This window comes from Muntiacus reevesi, chromosome 13 (genome assembly GCF_963930625.1).
Source record: "Muntiacus reevesi chromosome 13, mMunRee1.1, whole genome shotgun sequence".
In the NCBI taxonomy this organism is placed as follows: Eukaryota; Metazoa; Chordata; class Mammalia; order Artiodactyla; family Cervidae; genus Muntiacus; species Muntiacus reevesi.
In genome coordinates, this window is record NC_089261.1 from 20,862,344 (window position 1) to 20,881,385 (window position 19,042).

The 19,042-nt window shown below is 51.2% G+C and overlaps 1 protein-coding gene across 4 annotated transcripts in view; it reads right to left on the reverse strand.

Moving 5' to 3' along the window:
* ABCB9 (ATP binding cassette subfamily B member 9) overlaps window positions 1-17,979 on the reverse strand; it is a 31,206-nt gene extending 13,227 nt beyond the window's left edge. For 2 of the 4 annotated variants that reach the window (XM_065904084.1, XM_065904081.1), the window contains exons 1-5: window positions 15,388-15,517; window positions 9,189-9,885; window positions 3,731-3,845; window positions 3,012-3,142; window positions 1,912-2,117 (exon numbers count right to left, since the gene is read on the reverse strand). In XM_065904084.1, the coding sequence (XP_065760156.1) occupies window positions 1,912-2,117; window positions 3,012-3,142; window positions 3,731-3,845; window positions 9,189-9,801 (1,065 nt within the window). In that variant the 5' untranslated portion in view covers window positions 9,802-9,885; window positions 15,388-15,517. Of the gene's footprint in view, window positions 1-1,911; window positions 2,118-3,011; window positions 3,143-3,730; window positions 3,846-9,188; window positions 9,886-15,387; window positions 15,525-17,905 lie in introns of those variants that run through there. The other 2 variants (XM_065904083.1, XM_065904082.1) reach the window with 2 other exon arrangements.
* Between the last annotated feature and the right edge of the window lie 1,063 nt (window positions 17,980-19,042).

The window sequence follows — 19,042 nt, forward strand, 5'->3', positions numbered from 1 at the left end:
CACACTGCCTTGAGTCATGTCTGGCTGTGGACGATGTGTGTGGTTTGTGGTGATGACTCAGTGATGGCATCCTATACATGGGGTACAGGTACGAGACCTAAATAGGGCTTGCTTGAGGCCTCACCCCTGAACTTGAAGGTGGAGCCTGAGGTGTGCACAGAGGCAGGGCTGATGTGATGTGGGGTGCTCCAGGGCTTCCTGGCCCCTCCCAGGGGCTGGCAGGAAGGCAGGAAGGGTGGGGTGGAAGGGAAACTGCTCCGACTCCAACTCATATATTTACTTTCTCTCCTTAGGGACGAAAACAGCGAGGCCAGTGATCCAGAGCTGGTGGGGAGAGGGCCCTCCTGGGTGGTTGGGCTCTGCAGGAGGGCGACACAGTGGGCTGTGGGGAATGGATTCATTTAGGTGCTGGCCTCAGGTCATGGGCACTAAGGGTCCTGACCAAGTGGGGAGCTCAGGGTCCAAGCACCCTGGTCAGGAGTGCCCCTGTCCCCCTCAGGCCTGGATCACTGGGGAAGAGGCTGCCTGTACCTGCCTGCACCCAGCCTGGGTCCCTGAGGGCTGAGAGGCACCCACCACTGTGGGAAGCAGGAGGAAGGTGAGGCAGGGGCCTAGCTTACAGGCTGATCCTTCTGACAGAGGCAGCGCTGGGGGCAGCCAGAGGCGACTGCTGCTTGCCCATCATTGCATCGTGGGTAAGGGCCTCGATCATGGGGGCCTGAGCGCCTCCACCCCCGGCCCCAACCTTGAACATACACTCTATAGAAAGAGAGCAAACTTTGCACTCAGAGTGAAACCCAAACTTCCCACAAAGGCCTATACCATCTAACACCCCACCACCACCTCCCAGCTCTCTCCTCACTCCTGGTTCTGGCCTCCCCAGCCTTCCTGAGGTCCTCAAACAGGTCAGTCACATTCCCACCTCAGGGCCTTTGCACTGGCTTTGCCCTCTGCTTGGAACGAGCTTCCCCAATATGTCCACCTCTTTACTCAAAGGCCACCTTCTCAGAAAGACCAATTTAAAATTGCAGCCCGGGACGTCCTTGGACGCCAATGCAGGGGACACAGGTTCCATCTGTCGTCCAGGAAGATCCCACATGTCTCGGGGCAGCTAAGCCAGTGCACCACAATTGCCGAGCCTGCACTCCAGAGCCCGTGCTCTGCAACAAGAGCAGCCACCGCAACGAGAAGCCTGTCCACCACAGCTAGAAAGTAGTCCCTGCTCACCGCGATAAGACAAAACTCAAGCGCAGCAACGAAGATGCAGCACAGCCAAAAACAAAATAAATACAAATTTAAAAAAGGATAGCAAAAGAAAGACATTTAACTTTAAAAATAAAATAAAACTGCAACCAACCCCAATTCTATTTCTTTTCATTTATCTCCTTATCTCCTCCAACTTTTATTGTATTATATCTCTAGTCATTAAGTTGTGTCCGACTCTTATGACCCCATGGACTGCCAGGGGACAGCCTGCCAGGCTGCTCTGTCCATGGGATTCTCCAGGCAAGAATACTAGAGTGGGTTGCCATTTCCTTCTCCAGGGGGTCTTCCCGACCCAGGAATCGAACCCGGGTCTCCTGCATTGCAGGCAGATTCTTTACCAACTGAGCTATGACTGTATTATATGTTTCCATCATTATCATTGTTTCTATTTATTGGCTGGCTCTCCTATTAGAATATAAGCTCCCTGGGGACAGGGGTCCTGTCTGATTGATGTATCCCAGTGCCTGGGACTTAGTAGGTGCTTAATAAATATTTATTGAATGACTGAACGAATGAATGACTGAATGCAAACTCAGTTTTAAGACAAGTCCCTCACTAGCCCCCAGTGGCCCTCTGAGCCCATCCTAAGGGATCATTTGAGAGCTGCTGGTGGGGAGACCCCAGTGGGGATCAGGCGGGGCCTACCTTGTAGTACTTGCCATAGATGTCGGACACCATCATGATGATGGGGAACCCCATGAAGGTGACCAACGAGAGTTGCCACGAGAGGCTGAACATGAAGACCACCACGCCTGTGACCTTAACCGTGTTCCGCAGGAAGATGTTGATGTTCTGGGAGACCAGGTCGCTGACCATGGTGGTGTCCGAGGTGAGGCGGGAGATGAGGTCCCCTGGAACACAGGCATCTCAGCCCCCTCTGCAGTCACAGGGCCACTGAGGGCGGGGGCGGGGACCCTTGGGGAACTTGGACCTTCCCCGTCTTCTGGGCTGGGTTGCAGGGGGGACAGGGTGAGTCAATGGCCTGAGGGCTGCTCTGAGTCCAGCCCTTGTCACCAGCATCTGGTTTCAGCTTCAGCATCTCCCAGAGCACAGAGGAGACAGCTGAGGCTCAGAGAGGGGGAGAGTCTTGCTCAGCGCCACACAGTATGTCCGAGCCAGAGCCGAACCCGTGGCCCCTCCCTGTCACTGGCAGAGGGGTCACTCCCCTCTTCAGCCTCATGGTAATAACAATCTGAGCTATGGAAGAGAGAGGACCAGACCAACCCTTACTGATGGCTGGATACTGGGCTAAGACCTTGGCAACAACTTCGTGGGGCAGCTCCTGTTATTGTTCTCATCTTATGGAGGAGAAAACAGAGGCTCAGGGAGGTGAAGTCAGGGATGGGGCCTGCACCCATGCTGAGCTGCCTCAGAGACTGGGTCTCGGCCTCCCTGTTCTGTCCTGTACCCCTGCCCTGCTCACCCCCACGGGCCGGAGAAGTCCTGGCCCATGTGCTTCCCACAAGTTAGTGGGAGGTGAGGCCTTGGTTGCTTCAGGGACAGGATGGCCTGGCCAGGGTCCTAGAATGGCCGTAGCTCACAGCAAAACCTTGGACCAGCTCCCCAGGGCTCAGGGGGGCTGGAGGCCCACGCCAGCCACCAGGGGCATCCCCACCCTGAACTGGATGGCAGGGAAAGCCAGCAGGACTGAAAGCACTGATTCACCCATTTAAATCCTCAACGTGGGGCAGGCCCACCTTGCTGGGCCCAGCCCCAGGTCACCCGAGGCTCCCGGGAAGACCAACCTGTGCGATTCTCGTCAAAGAAGCTTGTCTCCTGAGACACCAGCGAGCGGAAGAGACGGTTACGGAGACGAATGTTCAGTCTGGCAAATATGAGGGTAAAAATGCCGCCCCGAATACCTGCGGCAAATGAGCTAATTGCAGATAAGAGATGTTATGTATAGCACGACGTCCTTCTGGCAACTGACCCCCGCCCCCCCACTGCTCCCTCCCCACTGCTGGCAGGCCAGGGCCTTCACAGGGGCGAGGGACCCCAACCTTGAGCCCACTCTCTGGGGCTGGCACTGCCGGGGGGTCACCCTGTTCCCAAAAGGAGCCCCCAACGTGAGGGCACAGGGGGGACTTCTTTTACTGCGGGCGAGGAGCCCAGTTCCACCCGTCGGGCCTCTCGCCTTTCCAGAACAGCATAGACAAAGCTGGCCCTTGTTTCCTGCCTGGAAAATAGCTGGGGGTGGGGTGGTGCCGAAAGGGGAATCCCGAGGACTGAAGTTATTTTTAGGGACAAGAAGGGTGTGGCTCTAGGGTGGGGCTCAACCCAATGGGCAGAACTAAGCCAGTAGCTGGGTTGTTGGTTACCATGGGGACCAACTGAGGGACAGGCCTTCACCTCCCACCCGCAGGGGCATTTCTTGAGTCTTCCTGGAGCCTTTCCCTCTCAGGAGCTACCCCATTCCCGCTCCCAACTGCAGGCCTGGTGGGTGGGGGCAGGCAGGGGTCACTACCTGCCGATGGCCAGCACACACAAGACGATGACAGCCGTGCTGAACTGCTCCATGCTTTTCTGGATGACGATGCCGTCGATGGCCCGGCCAGTGTAGTAGGGAAGGAAGGTCTCTCCTGCCGGAGACAGGGCGGGCTCAGGGGGGCGTCTGCAGCCAGGAGGGGGCTCTGGAAGCCCCCAGACTACCCACACTGCTTATTCCACTCATGGGGTTTTCTCTCTCTGCAAACTCCTGCTTATTAGCCGGGCAGGGGTGGGGAGGGGCGCCCCCTCTTTTCAGAGATCAGGAACACAGGAAATGTGTTATTCAGTCTATACTGACTGGATCCTGTTATCATGAATAATGGCTCCCAGACATGGAGAACACAGAGCCATGGGGCTGCCGGGTGATAGTTCATCCCCTCTGCATGAGGACTCAGAAGGTGACCCTGTTATCATCTATCTTACAGATGAAGAAAGTGGAGCTGAAAAGATGAACTGAGGCTCAGTCAGTCACACCACTGATTGGTGGCGGACAGTCGCCAAAGTTCACTTCTTTCTTCTCTCTGCCAGAGGACTCAGAGTCCAAATTCTAGAAGCTCAGAAGATGTTGATGTTCTGCTTCTGAGCAATGCTAGAACTGCTACCCCGCTCCTCTTGGTGGGGCACTTTATAGCTTGCCAGATAATTTCTTACCCATGTGTCTCGCTGTGTCTTCACATAAATCCTGGGTGTGGTGGGGGGAAAGGGGCATCCGGCAGAGATGTCATCCCCATTTCACTAAGGTGGAATGGGAGACTCAGAGAGGCTGAGCAACTTGCTCAGCGTCACACAGCAAATAAGAGGACGGCAGGACTCAAACCAAAAACCAGCTTCCAGTGTCGGGGCTCATTCCTTGTGCCTTCCCTCCCAATAACCTGGAATGAATGGCCCACTCTCATGGAAATGATGGACATGGAATGAGAGGTGGTCAGACCAGACTGTGTCCAGTTTTCACTGCAGCTCTTTCAGCAGCCACAGCCTGGGTCAGCACCAGGCATAGAGGACGTGCACAATGAAAGTCAATCCATGCACCCTGTGCAGGTCTGGTGGGTCCCTCCCCAGTTAGCTCTGCAGAACTGGCTCAGCCAAGACAGCGAGGCCTTCCATGGGGTTCTGGCGCCCTCTGTTGGTCTTGGTACAGGAACCACAAGGAGGCTACAAAGCTGGCCTTCATCTCCCCTGCCCTTGGCCAGATTGGGGTCTCCAGCCAGAACTTCTGCCTCAGCTGCATCTCTGCCTCAGTTTACCTACGGGGAAGTAAAGGGTCTGAGGAGCTCCAGCAGAATTTTTGGTCCAACAAGCACCAGTGATGATATTAACCACCACAGACATTCATGGAGCCCTTGCTGGGTGGGAGGTTGAACTAATAAGCAGGTAGGCAAATTCTTTTGTTGAATCTGCCCAAGAACCAGGTGAAACTCTCCGGTCTGCCAGCAAATCTTGCGGCTCTACCTTGAAAATATTTTCAGAATTTGCTGCCTCTCCCTCTTGCTGTTCCACCCAGCTTTGTCAACGTCCTTTGGATGGTCTCAACAAAGTCTTGGTTCTCCTTGCTGCCACCTTTGTCCCCATCAACCTGTTCTCCACTCCCAGCAGACAGCAGGAGCCTGTGAAACCCAAATCAGATCGTCTCATCCTGGATCAAAGTCCTCACAGTGGCTGACACCCCCTGCACGACTGGCCCTGGTGCTGAGCTACTGTCTTCTACTCTCCCTCAACTCTCTCTGTTTTTCCTTCAATAATCAGGCAGCTTTCTGCCTCAGGACCTTTGCACAGGCTATTCCCTCTGCCTGGACCACTGTTACCCCAGATAGCGACTCATTTATTTCTTTCAAGTCTCAAATGCCTCCCAATAATCCTATAAGTGTAGTATTATCATTCTTCCCATTTTACAGATGAGGAAACTGGGGCTCAGAAAGGTTAAGTCATTTGCCCAAGGTTATTGTAGTTAGGTTGCCATGAAATCCATATTAAAGAATCACAATGGGACATACTCAACACTAAAATTAATCTTTTTTTTTCTTTTACTACAATGGGCCAGTTTTTCTTTTAGATTATAAGGTTTCAGAAAAATCTGGGCCCTCCTGGATGCCACGGATTGAAAAGTAATTGTTAATCATAGTGTGCACGCGTGTGTGCTCAGTCGCTCAGTTGTGTCCGACTCTGTAACCCCATGGACTGTAACCTGCCGGGCTCTCCTGTCCATGGAATTCTCCAAGCAAGAATACTGGACTGGGTTGGCATTCCCTTCTCCAGGGGATCCTCTCAACTCAGGAAGTGAACGCGCATCTTGTGCATTGGCAAGCAGGTTCTTTACCACTGCACCACCTGGGAAGCCCAATAGCCATAGTATTTAACTTTTATGAAGTACCTGGTTTTGCCAGGCACTGTGCTTCACTTCATTTAATTTTCACAATAACCTGGGACTTACCTGGTGGTCCAGTGGTTAGGACTCTGCACTTTCACTGCAGGGGATACAAGTTCAATCCCCGGTCAGGGAACTAAGATGTCCTGCGGTGCAGCCAAAAAAAAAAAAAAAAACATTCACAAAACCCTGACAAAGCCCTAATTACAAGATGAGACACTGAGGTTTGGCCACTGTTAGTAAACTCGACTAAAATTATCTGAGACTTCCCTGGTTGTCCAGTGGTTAAAAATCTACACTTCTGATGCAGAGGGTGCAGCTTTGATCCCTGGTCAGGGAACTAAGATCCCACATGCTGCATGGGGTGGCCAAAAAAATAAAATAATGAGTAAAGTTGTGGGCCTCATCTCAAGTTGAAGCCCTTGACCTCAACATAACCCTACAGGCTGGCACGATCTGCTTGGCTGTATTTTAGGACATCTGTATTCCCTAAGCTCACAACACCTGGCAGGTGGGGGAATAAAGGCCGTGGGGGAGACAACTGCCAACATGGGCAGGATGGTCATTCACTCATCCATCTACTCAGTGAGTCTCATTCAATGCCAGGTATTGGGGGCCCTGAAGGTGTCAGACCTGACCTCTGACCCCAAGGGGCTCCAAGCCTGCTAGGAGAGGCAGCAGAGTAGACGCAGGACTCTCTTGTCACCAAAGCTGTGGCTAAGGACCAGGGTCAACAGAATCCCAGTAGGCTGCTCACAAGCAGACCACTGACCTCGTAGTGTAAGGAGCAGCAGCAGTCTGGTTAAATGAAAAGGGGTCATCTCAATACTCATGGCCACTAAAACTTATTGGGAGCTTCCTATGTGCCAGGAGCTGTCCAAGGCATCCTACTTATATGAGCTCACTGAGCCTCACAACTGCTGAGATGCCCATTTTACAGACGAGAAGACGTGCCTGAAATCACACAGTGGCCACGGGGCCGGAACGAGAGGACAGAGGGTAGCTGGTACGTGGAATGGGCTCTAGGGCTCGCCAGTCCTCTCTGAGATCACTGTGGCTTTGCGGCTGCTCCCAGACTCTGTCCCTCTGTGAGTTAAATATGTAACGACTCATAGGAGCAAACATCCGGGTACTTACCACATGCAGCAAGCTCTGTACCTCTCCTCCTCTCAGTCCTTTTGGTTTGTTTGTTTGGCTGTGCCTTGGGGCATGTGGGATCTTGGTTCCCTGATCAGGGATCGAACCCATGACTCTGGCATTGGAAGCTCAGTCTTAACCACTGGATCACCAGGGACATCCCTCTCCTCTCTGTCTTTATTCCAACTTTACAACATCTTGGAACAAGGATGCTAGCAACTCCTATTTCACATAAGAAGGATGTGAAGCTTTGGAAGGTTGGATCACCCGCCCATGGTCACAAAGCCAGGCCTGGAGCAGGAATGGAATTGGTATCTGGGGCTTGTTGCCCCCAGAACCCATAGAGTTTCCACCCTGTGATGTCATCTTCCCACTGTTTCTGAAGTGGTACTTTCAAACTGTTTGGACCAGACCCAGAGTAGCAGATACAATTTATATCACCAACCAGGACACACAGACAGGTGTTTCATGCAACTTAAGGATAGTTTCATTCAACTTAAGCTCATCACAGACGACATAACCTGATGGCTCTATTCTGCTTCATTATAAAAAATGCTTTGAACCCAAAAATGCCACTTATGTGTAGGATAACTTCTTTAGATATACCCACATTTATAGGAAATGGGTATAAAAAAGAAAAAAAAAGACTCAAAACAACCCAAGAGTCCAACAACAGATTGACTAAATAATCTATAGTACAGTCACACAGTGGAGTATTATGTAGTCAAAAACAAATTGAGGAACTAACTGGGAAAATTCTAGGATATATTATTGTTGTTATTGTTTTAATTGGCTGCACTGCACAGCAAGATCAAACAAGTCAGTTCTAAAGGAAATAAACCCTGAATATTCATTGGAAGGACTGATGCTGAAGCTGAAGCTCCAATATTTTGGCCACTTGATGCAAAGAACAGACTCCCTGGAAAAGACCCTGATACTGGGAAGGACAGCTAAAAGGAGAAGGGGGTGCAGAGGATGAGATATTGGATGGCATCACTGACTCAGTGGACATGAATTTGAGCAAACTCTGGGAGATAGTGGAGGACAGAGCCTGGCCTTCCATGGGATTGCAAAGAGTCAGACACAAACTTCAGCTGAACAACAACAGTGCAGCATGTGGGATCTTAGCTCCCCTATCAGGGATTGAACCCATGACCCTGGCACTGGAAGCTCAAAATCTTAACCACTGAACCACCAGGAAAGTCCCCAGGATATATTAAGTGAGAAAAGCAAGACGCAGACTAGAGTGCAGAAGGTGAGGGGAGAGAGACGTGCACTCCTTTGCTTACAGCTGTATAAAGAAACACTGGAGGCATATGTAAGAAATGAATAAAAGTGGTTTCCTGCCTACTTGGAAGTTGCTGGAACCATTTCCTGTAGTTAGGCCTGGGCAGGGGGATTTAGGGTTTTCACGGGCAGAATTAGGGTGAAACTCTCAATGTTTACCTTTGCGTATTAACATGATGTTTGAACCATGGAAAGAAGATACTAAAACTGGAGAGGATGGGGCTTCCCTGGTGGCTCAGTGGTAAAGAATCCGCCTGCCAGTGCAGGAGATGCGGGTTAGATACCTGCACCAGGAAGATCCCACATGCCGCGGAGTGGCTAAGCCCGTGCGCGCAACCACTGAGCCTGTGCTCTAGATCCCGGGAACCACAACTACTGAGGCACGCGCCCTAGAGCCTGTGCTTCGCAACAAGGGAAGCCAGCGCAGTGAGAACTGTGCGCGACGCAACCAGAGTAGCCCCCACTTGCCGCAACTAGAGAAAAGCCCGCACAGCAACAAAGACCCAGCACCGCCAGAAATATATAAATAAATAAAAATTTTAAAAGTTGTATAAAATTAAAAAAAAAAACTTGAGTGGAAAGAAGAGTTGGTCACACCCCCCTAACACATTCCCTGGGTGCCCACCAGACCCTGCGGGCTGGCACTTACCCAGAGCCGCCACGATGAGGAAGAAGGAGGCCGCCACGAGGAAGGCGATGTCAGGCTTGGTGTAGGACAGCAGCTTCTGCAGCGTGGCCCCGGATGCCTGCTCGGGCGCAGGCCGGTCCTCCCCAGGGAAGCCCTCGCCCTCACCCTCGCCCTCGGCCCCGGCACCCCGCCCGAGGGCCTTGGCGTCCGGCTGCACCGTGGACAGCAGCCACCAGAGCAGGAAGGAGGCAGCGAGTGAAACGTAGGTCCACACAAAGAGGGCCCAAAACCACGGGTCCCGGACTGGCTTGCGTACCTCGGAGAAGAGCAGCAGCTTCACCATGGTGTAGATGCCCCCAAAGAGGCACACGAGGGCGATGACCGTCCACGAGGCCCGCAGCCTCCGGGGCCCCAGGGTGCTGTTCTTGGCCACGCCGATGGTGGCCCCCAGCAGCAGGCAGCTGCGGTACAGGCAGGCCGCCCAGAGGTCCAGCACCGAGTCAAAGATGTTGAAGTGGCGGATGTCCTCCAGCAGGCTGCGGTCCAGGTGGCTAAGGATGTAGATGGCCGTGGTCATGCCGACGTCCAAACTCATGAAGGCCAGGGTCACCACCACTGCCTTCCACAGCTGCATCCTGCTGGCCAGGGGTGGGCAGGCACCGAGGGGCAGGCTCTAGCTCATGGGGGCAAGGCCATTGTCTGCAGGGCGAGGCCAGACCTGTAGGGAGCAGTGGGGTGAGGGGTGAGGGCGTGCTGCTTGCTGGCTGTGTGACCTTGAGGAAGTCTATCTCTGAGCCTCAGATTCCTCATCGGTAAAATGACAGTGACAAATTACACAGGGGTAGGGTGAAGGTTCCACTCATTCAGGGAATATTTATTGGGTACCCTCTGTGGGCCAGACTCTGTTCTTTGTGCTAAGGATTTTAAAAAATTATTTATTTAGCTGCACTGGGTCTTAGTTGCAGCATGCAGGATTTTTAGTTACAGCATTCAAGCTCTTAGTTGGGGCATGTGGGTTGGGTTCCCTGACCAGGGATTGAACCTGGGTCCCCTGCACTGGGAGCGCTGAGTCTTAGCCACTGGACCGCCAGGGAAGTCCTTGTGCTAGGGACTTAACTGTGAACCAAAGTAACAAAGATCTCTGCTCTTGAGGAGATGGGACATTCATGTCAGAGACAGACAATAAGTACAATAAGTAAGTGATACAGTGTTAAGAGACAGGGCTTGGGGGTAAGAGTTGAGTGTAAAAGATGTGAAGGCAATTTTAAATGGGGTACAGGGAAGACTTTGCTGTGAAGGTAACACTTGAATAAGACTGAAAGAGGTGAGGGAGTCGGCCATGTGCATACCTGGGGAAAAGCATTTTGGACAGGTGGAACAGACATGGCGAGAGCCCTAAGGTAGGAATGTGCTTGAGGGAGACAAGGAGACCTGAGGGTCTCTGATGCCCCATCTGCAGAATGGGCAAAGCTCCAGAGTCCCCAAAGGAGAAGAGAGGCATGGAGCAACAGGAGGGGTGGTTGTGAGGAGCAACTGGGAACGGGGCAGTGGGCTGGGGGCAGCCTTAGAGACCCTCTTCCTCATAGCTCCGAGGCTCAGACCAAGGTGACTGACTGGATGTTCTGGAATGCCAGAAACCTCACATGACTCCAGGAGGCCAGTGCTTCCACATTCCCATTTACAGCTAGGGGAACTGAGGCACAGAGAGGCAAAAGCACGTGGCTCATGTCACTCTGGTAACAAAGGCCTGAGCTGGGACTCACGTGTGTGAAGGGTCCCAGCACGTGACCCACAACCTCAGAACTGCATTCCTGACACAACGGCAGGTGTCCAGTTACCGTGAGCAAACAATGACAAGGCACAGCGCTTCCGAGCGGTCCCGCCCTTTACGTGAGCCACGTGCTTTTTTTTTTTATTTGTTTTTATTAGTTGGAGGCTAATTACTTTACAATATTGTAGTGGTTTTTGCCATACAGTGATATGAATCAGCCATGGATTTGCATGTGTTCCCCATCCCGATCCCCCCTCCCACCGCCCTCCCCATTCCTTCCCTCTGGGTCTTCCCAGTGCACCAGCCCTGAGCACCTGTCTCATGCATCCATCCTGGGCTGGTGGTCTGTTTCACCCTTGATAGTATACTTGTTTCAATGCTGTTCTCTCAGAACATCCCACCCTCGCCTTCTCCCACAGAGTCCCAAAGTCTGTTCTGTACATCTGTGTCTCTTTTTCTGTTTTGCATATAGGGTTATCGTTACCATCTTTTTAAATTCCATATATATGCGTTAGTATACTGTATTGGTCTTTATCTTTCTGGCTGAGCCACGTGCTTTGTATGTGTCCGCTTATTTAGTCCTTACAACAACTTTGTCAGATTTACACTATCATTCCCACTTAGCTGATGGAGAAACTGAGGCCCAGAGGAGCTAATAACTTGCCCAACCAAGATCACACAGCTGGTGAGCAGTGGAGCTCTGATTTGAACTCAGAGCTGTCTGGTTTTAGAAGCTATGCTCTACACTGCTAAGCTAAAATACTTGTCAACATAGCAAGTCCTTACAACAGCCAAGATACGGAAGCAACCTAAATGTCCATTGACAGATGAATGGATAAAGATGTGGTGTGTATATATATGTATGTGTGTATGTATACATACATGTATGTATGTATGTATGTAGATATATACATATATATACATATATATATACACACACACCCACAATGGAATACTACTCAGCCATAAAAAAGAATGAAATAATGCCATTTATAGGAATGTGGATGGACCTAGAGACTACCACACTAAGTGAAGTGAATCAGAAAGAGAAAGACAAATACTACATAATATCACTTATATGTGGAATCTAAAATATGACACAAATATTAATGAAACAGAAACAGACTCACAAAGAGAACAGACTTGTGGTTACCAAAGGGGAGAGGGGGGTAGGGGAGGGATAAATTAGGATAAACATAGCAGATACTATATATAAAATAAACAACAAGGACCTGCTGTATAGCAGAGGGAACTATGTTCAATATCTTGCAATAAGCCATAATGGAAAAGAATATGAAAAAGACTATATATATAACTGAATCACTCTGCTGTACACCAGAAACAAATACAACATTGCACATCAACTATACTTCAGTTTAAAAATACATATATATGTGTATATATATACACACACACACAAACACACACACATTCAGCAAGTGCAAACACAGAGCCTTCATCAAAGGAGAACAGAGCCTATGCCAGAGGCGGCTCCGCCAAGAGAACTGAGGACAGTGCTAACACTGACAAGGACAGCAGCAAGAGTAATAACAGCAGACACTGATGTTATTGTGCGCCTGGCACTGATTTGAGTGGTTTACATGCAGTCATCCCTCACAAGAATCCTATGAGGTATGTTTCACTGTTATCCCCATTTTACAGTGAGAAAACTGAGGCACATAGAGGTTAAGTGACTTGCTCCAGGTCACCCAGCTAGAAGGAAGTAGCAGAGCTGGGATGTGAACCCAGGCCTTTGAGTTCCAAAATCTGGGCTCTCAACTCCGAAGTCGTGATTTTTCAAACCAGCCTCTCGGGGCAGAGGGGCTGTGGTGCGGTAGGCAAGACTTTTAATGATGCTCAGAAGGGTATGAGCTGCAGAACGGACACAGAGGCGTAATGGTCCCCAAGCCTGAGGGGCTCTACTGTCACCACAGCTCTTCCAGGAAGACTCAAGTCCTTCCTAGAGAAGACGGCTGCCCTGTCAGCAGCTGACACTTCCAGGGAAGCCTGGGCTGAGGGGAATCCAGGGCAGGCGAGTGGGTGGAGGTAGGGATGGGGGAACAGACAACCCCCTGCGCAGGCCTTTGTTCCACCCCTGGGAGGGCTGCCGGCTTAGGCTCCTGTCTGCTGCAATGCAGAGGCCTTGGGGAGCCAGCAAGTGGGTGAGCGTGAGACAGAGCCTGGGGAGGGATGCTCTTGGCCTGGGGCCTCTGCAGGCCTGCCGGCTGCCCAGGCACTGCCAGCCACCTAGGCTGCAGCTCACCTCGGGGTGGGACGAGGAGTCCCTTTAGCCCTCAGGAAGGAGCTGACATTCAGAAGTGGGAGAGAAGGCAGACCTGCCAGAGACCAGCACGGGGTGGGGGTTGGCAGGAACACGGGCTGAACTGGCTCTCATCACGCCTACTCCCAGTCACCGGGGGAATCCCTTCCCGACACCCTCCGCTTCAGGTAAAGTCAACCCATTTCATGGCCAGGCACCCACCTGGGAGCCCAGCTGTCTATCTTCCTCACCGGCATAAACAAAGTTTCGCACTCCAGCATCACAGGCTATTTGAATCACAGTTTACAGATGGGGAAACCGAGGCCCAGAGAGGGAGGGAGAGAGGCTGGTCTGAGGTTACCCAGTGAGCGGGGGCAGAGCAGCCACAGCACCAGGGTGCTCAGCTCTCAAGTGCTGAGTCCTCCTGCTCCAGGCTCTGATGGAGCAGAATCCAACTAGGGTCAGGTTACAGCCCTCAGTGGAGACAGGGCAACTCTTGTTATTTTTAAAGTTACTGAGCAGCAGAATGAAGGGGACGCGACCATCAGCCCATACTGGGAGGAGGGGAGGATGGGGACCAGTGGGATGCTTGGAGCCACATCCATGCTCTCCATCTGCCTGACGTGGGTTTGGCCAGGTGAAGCTGGAGGGCAAATTGTGGGCACATGAGTGATGTTGTGTGCCCCAAGGGACAAGGACAGGGTGGTGGCCAGAGGTCAGGGCAGGCTGTGCCCAGGGCCTGATGTGCCCAGGAAGACAGGGTCAACTCGCCTTGACCCTGAGAGCTAAGAAATGCCATAGGATTAGCAAATGACCCCACCCTCACTGAGAGTCCTGTCAAAGGCTTTTCTTTCAGGTAGAAGAAATGGTGGTTGGGGCATCACCAGCTGTCAGATGCACAAAAGGAAAGTCTGAAACAGCCAGGAGACAATAAATAGCAATTATCATTACAAGGGTGACAGCTACTGTTTACGTTTATGGAGTATTGCTAAGTGTTTGACGATGAGCTGAGCGCCTGCCACCTCCCTTCCTGATTATTCACTACTACTCAGGAAGGGTCTCTCAGTTATCATTCCCATTTTACAGGTAGGCAAATAAAGGCTTGGGGACATCAAATGACCCGCAGAGAACAGGTGAAACCCACACTTCACTCTCTGCGACCCAGGCTATGCAGGGCTCCCAAGAAAGCATCATGAAGGACCTGGAGGGGCCCACCCAGCTCAGTTCACCCCCAAATTCTGAGGGGAACTTTTCACCCCCCAGTGGTATTGCCCAGATGACTGGGGCCGGTGCTGTGGGATGGTGTCACTGTGGGGTCTCCAGATGCAGGGCCAGGACTTCTTCCACCCTGACTCCCACCTTTGCTGAGCCCCCCAGCCCACGCTGGGCCCTTGGCGACTTGTTTCAGATGACCCGCAGCGCTAGGTGAGGCGAACTGGGGAGCTACGGTGGCTTTCCTGCCAGCCTCCTTTGGTCACCTGGCACCTGCCCGCCTGAAGCAAGGGAATGGAGGGCAGCCAACATCCAGGGGGCGGGGCAGTGGGCGGGGAATCCTGTCAGACCAGATGAAAGCTATTTTAATTAACCTCAGGTCTGGGGAGGGGCACCCTGCTTTAACAGAGACTTAGAAACAAGGGAGAGACCCTCGGGAACCCACAGGCTTAACTGCCAGGATGGAGGCAAAGAAGGGTCAACCCACTGGCCAGCCAGGGTGAGTGGGGGGAAGGGGTTCGCCAAGGTCGGCAGGCTCAGGCCTGCCCCCAGGTTTCTGATAGTCAGGCTCTCAGGATCTGTGAGCACGGCCCGCTGGAGGGTGCGGGGAGCCCTCGGAAGAGCTGCCAGTCAGATCCGGAGGGAACAGTCATCCCAGGATCCACCCCCAAAAGGCACCCCCACCATTTTCCAAGAGCTGGCGGCATCTGAAAGGTTAAAAAAAAAAAATTGCAATCTCCTTGCGGCGTGGAAAGGATGCTGCAGGGATGGGGGGCTGGGACCCGCGACTGCGGACTCTGGGGTACCAAGGCGAGGGCCAGGAAGGCTCCCGGGAGGCTCCCACTTTCTACCGAGATGCCTTTACTCCACCCCCGGGGCAGGGAGAGCCAAGTGGCCCCCCAGCCTCTGCCTGAGAAAGATCTGCACCTCGACCTGAGAAAGATCTGGGTCGGGGGTCCCGAGCGCCGCGCTCTTACCTGTTCCCTTACCTGGCACCAGGTGGGCCGTGGGGAGGGGGAACAGCGGGCTGGGGTCCTCAGGGGCGCCGGTTCCGCGCGGCTCATTGGAGACTGCGCCCGGCGCTGCGCTCGCTCCGCCCCTCCCTCCTCCCGCCGCTCCTCCGGGCCTCCCGCCCCCGGCTGCGCCGCAGCAAGGTCGGAGCGAACCGGGCGGGGCGGGCACCCAGACCCGCTTATGGGCGGGGAGGGGCCTCCCGCTGGGCGGGGCCTCTGTGGGGGCGTGGTCAGGATTACCCCCGCCCCCTGGCCGCAAGGCCAAGGCCCTTCCTTGGCCCTTGGCTCTAGCCCTTAGCGGCCTCAGGCCCATTCTGAGCAGGAGGAAATGGCCACACCTGCTGCGGGGGGCCTGCTCTTTAATCTGCCTTTTGCTCCAGAGGGACAACCTTGCCAGCCCTGGAGGATGGAGGTTATGATCCTCATTCATTCAACCAATATTTGGTGAAAGGCACTATGTGCTGTGCCCTCTTGTAAGTGTTAAGAGATGCTGCGGAGGACAAAACAAGATCCTTGCCCTTCTGGGGCTGACATTCTAGTGAGACGGCCAGGCGATACACATAATGAATAAACAAATTATACTTGTTGGAAGGGAATACATTTCGTGGAGAAAAATAGAGCAGGGTGGTGGGAAGCGGGAGAGAGGAGGGAACCTACATGTCCTCCGTGATCGCTGGGGTCTAGGTGCTCGATGCTGGGTGTGAAAAAAGAGAAAACTCCCATTCTCTGTGGGGTGGGGAAAATCAACAAGTAAATACGGTAAGATAATCTCAGGTAATGCCAGGTTATTACTTATTTCCTGTAAAGTAAATAAAACCGGGTGAGGCAATGGAAAGTACCATGGGTCTGCTTAATTGGGAAGATGAAAGGGGAGGAAGAGGGAGCCATGGAGAGATCAGGAGGGGATGTATTCTAGGTGAAAGGAACTCCCAGTGGAAAGGCTCTGAGGTGGGAACTCATCTGGCATTTGAGGAACAGAAGAGAGATACATTCATGGGCAGGGGAGTAGGTCAAGCCCAGAGGGGTTGGGGGGTGGGCAAGATATGCCCCTGTCTCTATCCAGCCTTCAGTCAGAGATTGAAAACACTCCCTGAATTTAAAACAGCCTCTGTTCCTCACATGGGACAGCTTCTTTCAAGGGGATCTGGCCAAGTGCAGAATTGTAAATGCACTTCTTTTTTTTGACCCAGTAGGAAGTTCTTCTATAGATAGACTTGTGGAGGGAGCAGAAGATACTAGTTTGCAGATAGTTACTGGAGGAGCAAAAGTCTGGTGGGAACTCGCCAAATAATTACAGAGCATGCTCAACAGAATACCCTGCAGCAAGTGGGGGCGGGGGGGAACTATGTATTAATCTATACACAAAAGTTAAGAAAGGTATGAAATGACCTCCTGAACATGTTGAGTAAAAACAAGGGATAGAATCAAGCTGAAGTATGATACTGTTTGTGCAAAAACAAAAGCAAATATATAATTGTACCAGAAGAGAAGCTCCTGGATGGATTATCCAAAAGCTAGAGTGACTCAGAGCTGGGATCAGATTCAGGCTCTCTCATTTTTGCTGTGTGAGAATAGCCAACATCATATTGAAGGAGCAAAACAAAGTCATTGTGCTGACACTACCTGACTTCAGGACTTACTCTAAAGCTGCCATAATCAGGACAGTGTGTTGTTGACAAGAGACAAATAGATCAATGGGACAGTACAGGGAGCCCAGAAATAGACCCATATAAATATAGTCAACTGATCTCCCACAAAGGAGGAAAGGCAACACAGTGGAACAAAGACAGTCTTTTCAGCAAACAGCGCTGAAACAACTGGACATCCATGTGCAAAAAAAAGAAAAAAATCTTGCCACAAATCTTACATCTTTCACAAAAATTAACTCAAAATGGCTCACAGATCTAAATGTAAAACACAAAACTATCAAACTCCTAGAAGATAATGTAGGAGGAAATCTCATTTTTGGGGGGATAGAGATGATTTTTTTAGATATAACATCAAAGGCATGATCCATGAAAGAAAGAACTGATAAGCTAGACTTCATTAAAATTAAAGAACTTCCCCTGGTGGTCCAGTAGCTAAGACTCCATGCTCCCAATGCAGGGGGCCTGGGGTTCAATCCTTGGTCTGGGAACTAGATCCCACCTATGAGAACTAAGAGCCTGCATAGTCAAATTAAAAAAAAAAATTAAAACTTTCACTCTGTGAAAGATATTGTTCAAGGAATGTGAAGACAAGCCACATACTGGGAGAAAATGTTATATATATATATATATATCTGATAAAGGATTGTTATCCAAAACATACAAAGATCTCTTCAAATTCAACAATAAGAAAACAAATAATCTGAAAAACAGGGAAAAGACCTGAACAGACATTTCACAAATGAAAAATACAGATGGAAAATAAACATATGAAAAGACAGTCAATGTAATTTTCATTAGAAAATTGCAAATTGAAACGAGATACCACTACATACCTAATAGAATGGCCCGAATCCAAAACACTGACAACATCAAATGCTGATGAAGATGCGGAAGGACAGGAACCCTCTTTCATCACTGGGGGGAATGCAAAATGGCACAGTTACTTTGGAAGAGAGTTTGGTGGCTTCTTACAAAATCAAATATACTCCTACCATATGATCCCGCAATCACACTCCCCAAACGAGTTGAAAATCTATGTTCACACAGAAATCTGCACACAGATGTTCAGGGCATCTTTATTCATAATTGCCAAAACTTGGAAGCAATCAAGATGTCTTTCAGGAGGTGAATGGGTAAAATGGTAACCCAGACAATGGAACAGTACTCAGTGCTAAAAAAATATATGAATTATCAAGCCATGAAAAGAGGGTAGAAACATAAATGCATATTACTGAGGGAGACAGGGTTTCCCAGCTGGTGCTAGTGGTAAAGAGCTGCCTGCCAATGCAGGAGACATAAGTGATGCGAGTTTGATCCCTGGGTCTGGAAGATCCTCTGGAGGAGGGCATGGCAATCCACTCCAGTATTCTTGCCCGGAGAATCCCATGGATGGGGGAGCCTGGTGAGATTCAATCCATGGGGTTGCAAGGAATCAGATATGATTGAAGTGACTTAGCACTCATGCACACAAGGGAAACAAGCCAATCTGAAAAGACTAAATACTGGATGATTTCAACTATAGCATATCCTGCAAAAGATAAACTATGGAGGAACTTCCCCCCGGCAGTCTAGTTGTTAAAACTCCAAACTTCCACTGTAAGGGGCACGGGTTTGATCCCTGGTGGGGAACTGCGATCCTGCATGCCTTGTGGTGAAGCCAAAAAACAAAACAAAACAACAACAAAAAAACCTATGGAGACAGTAAAAGGATCAGTGTTTGCCAGGGGTCAAGAGAGGATGGGGAAGACTTCCCTGGTGGCACAGTAGATTAGAATCTGCCTGCCAGTGCAGGGGACACGGGTTGGATCCCCGGTCCAGGAAGATTCCACATGTTGCGAGAATAACTAAACAAGTGCACCGTGACTACTGAAGCTTTCGCGCTTGCTCTAGGACCTTTGTGCTGCCATTACTGAAGCCCGAGAGCCTGTGCTCTACAACAGGAGAGGCTGCCGCCGTGAGAAGCCTGCTGC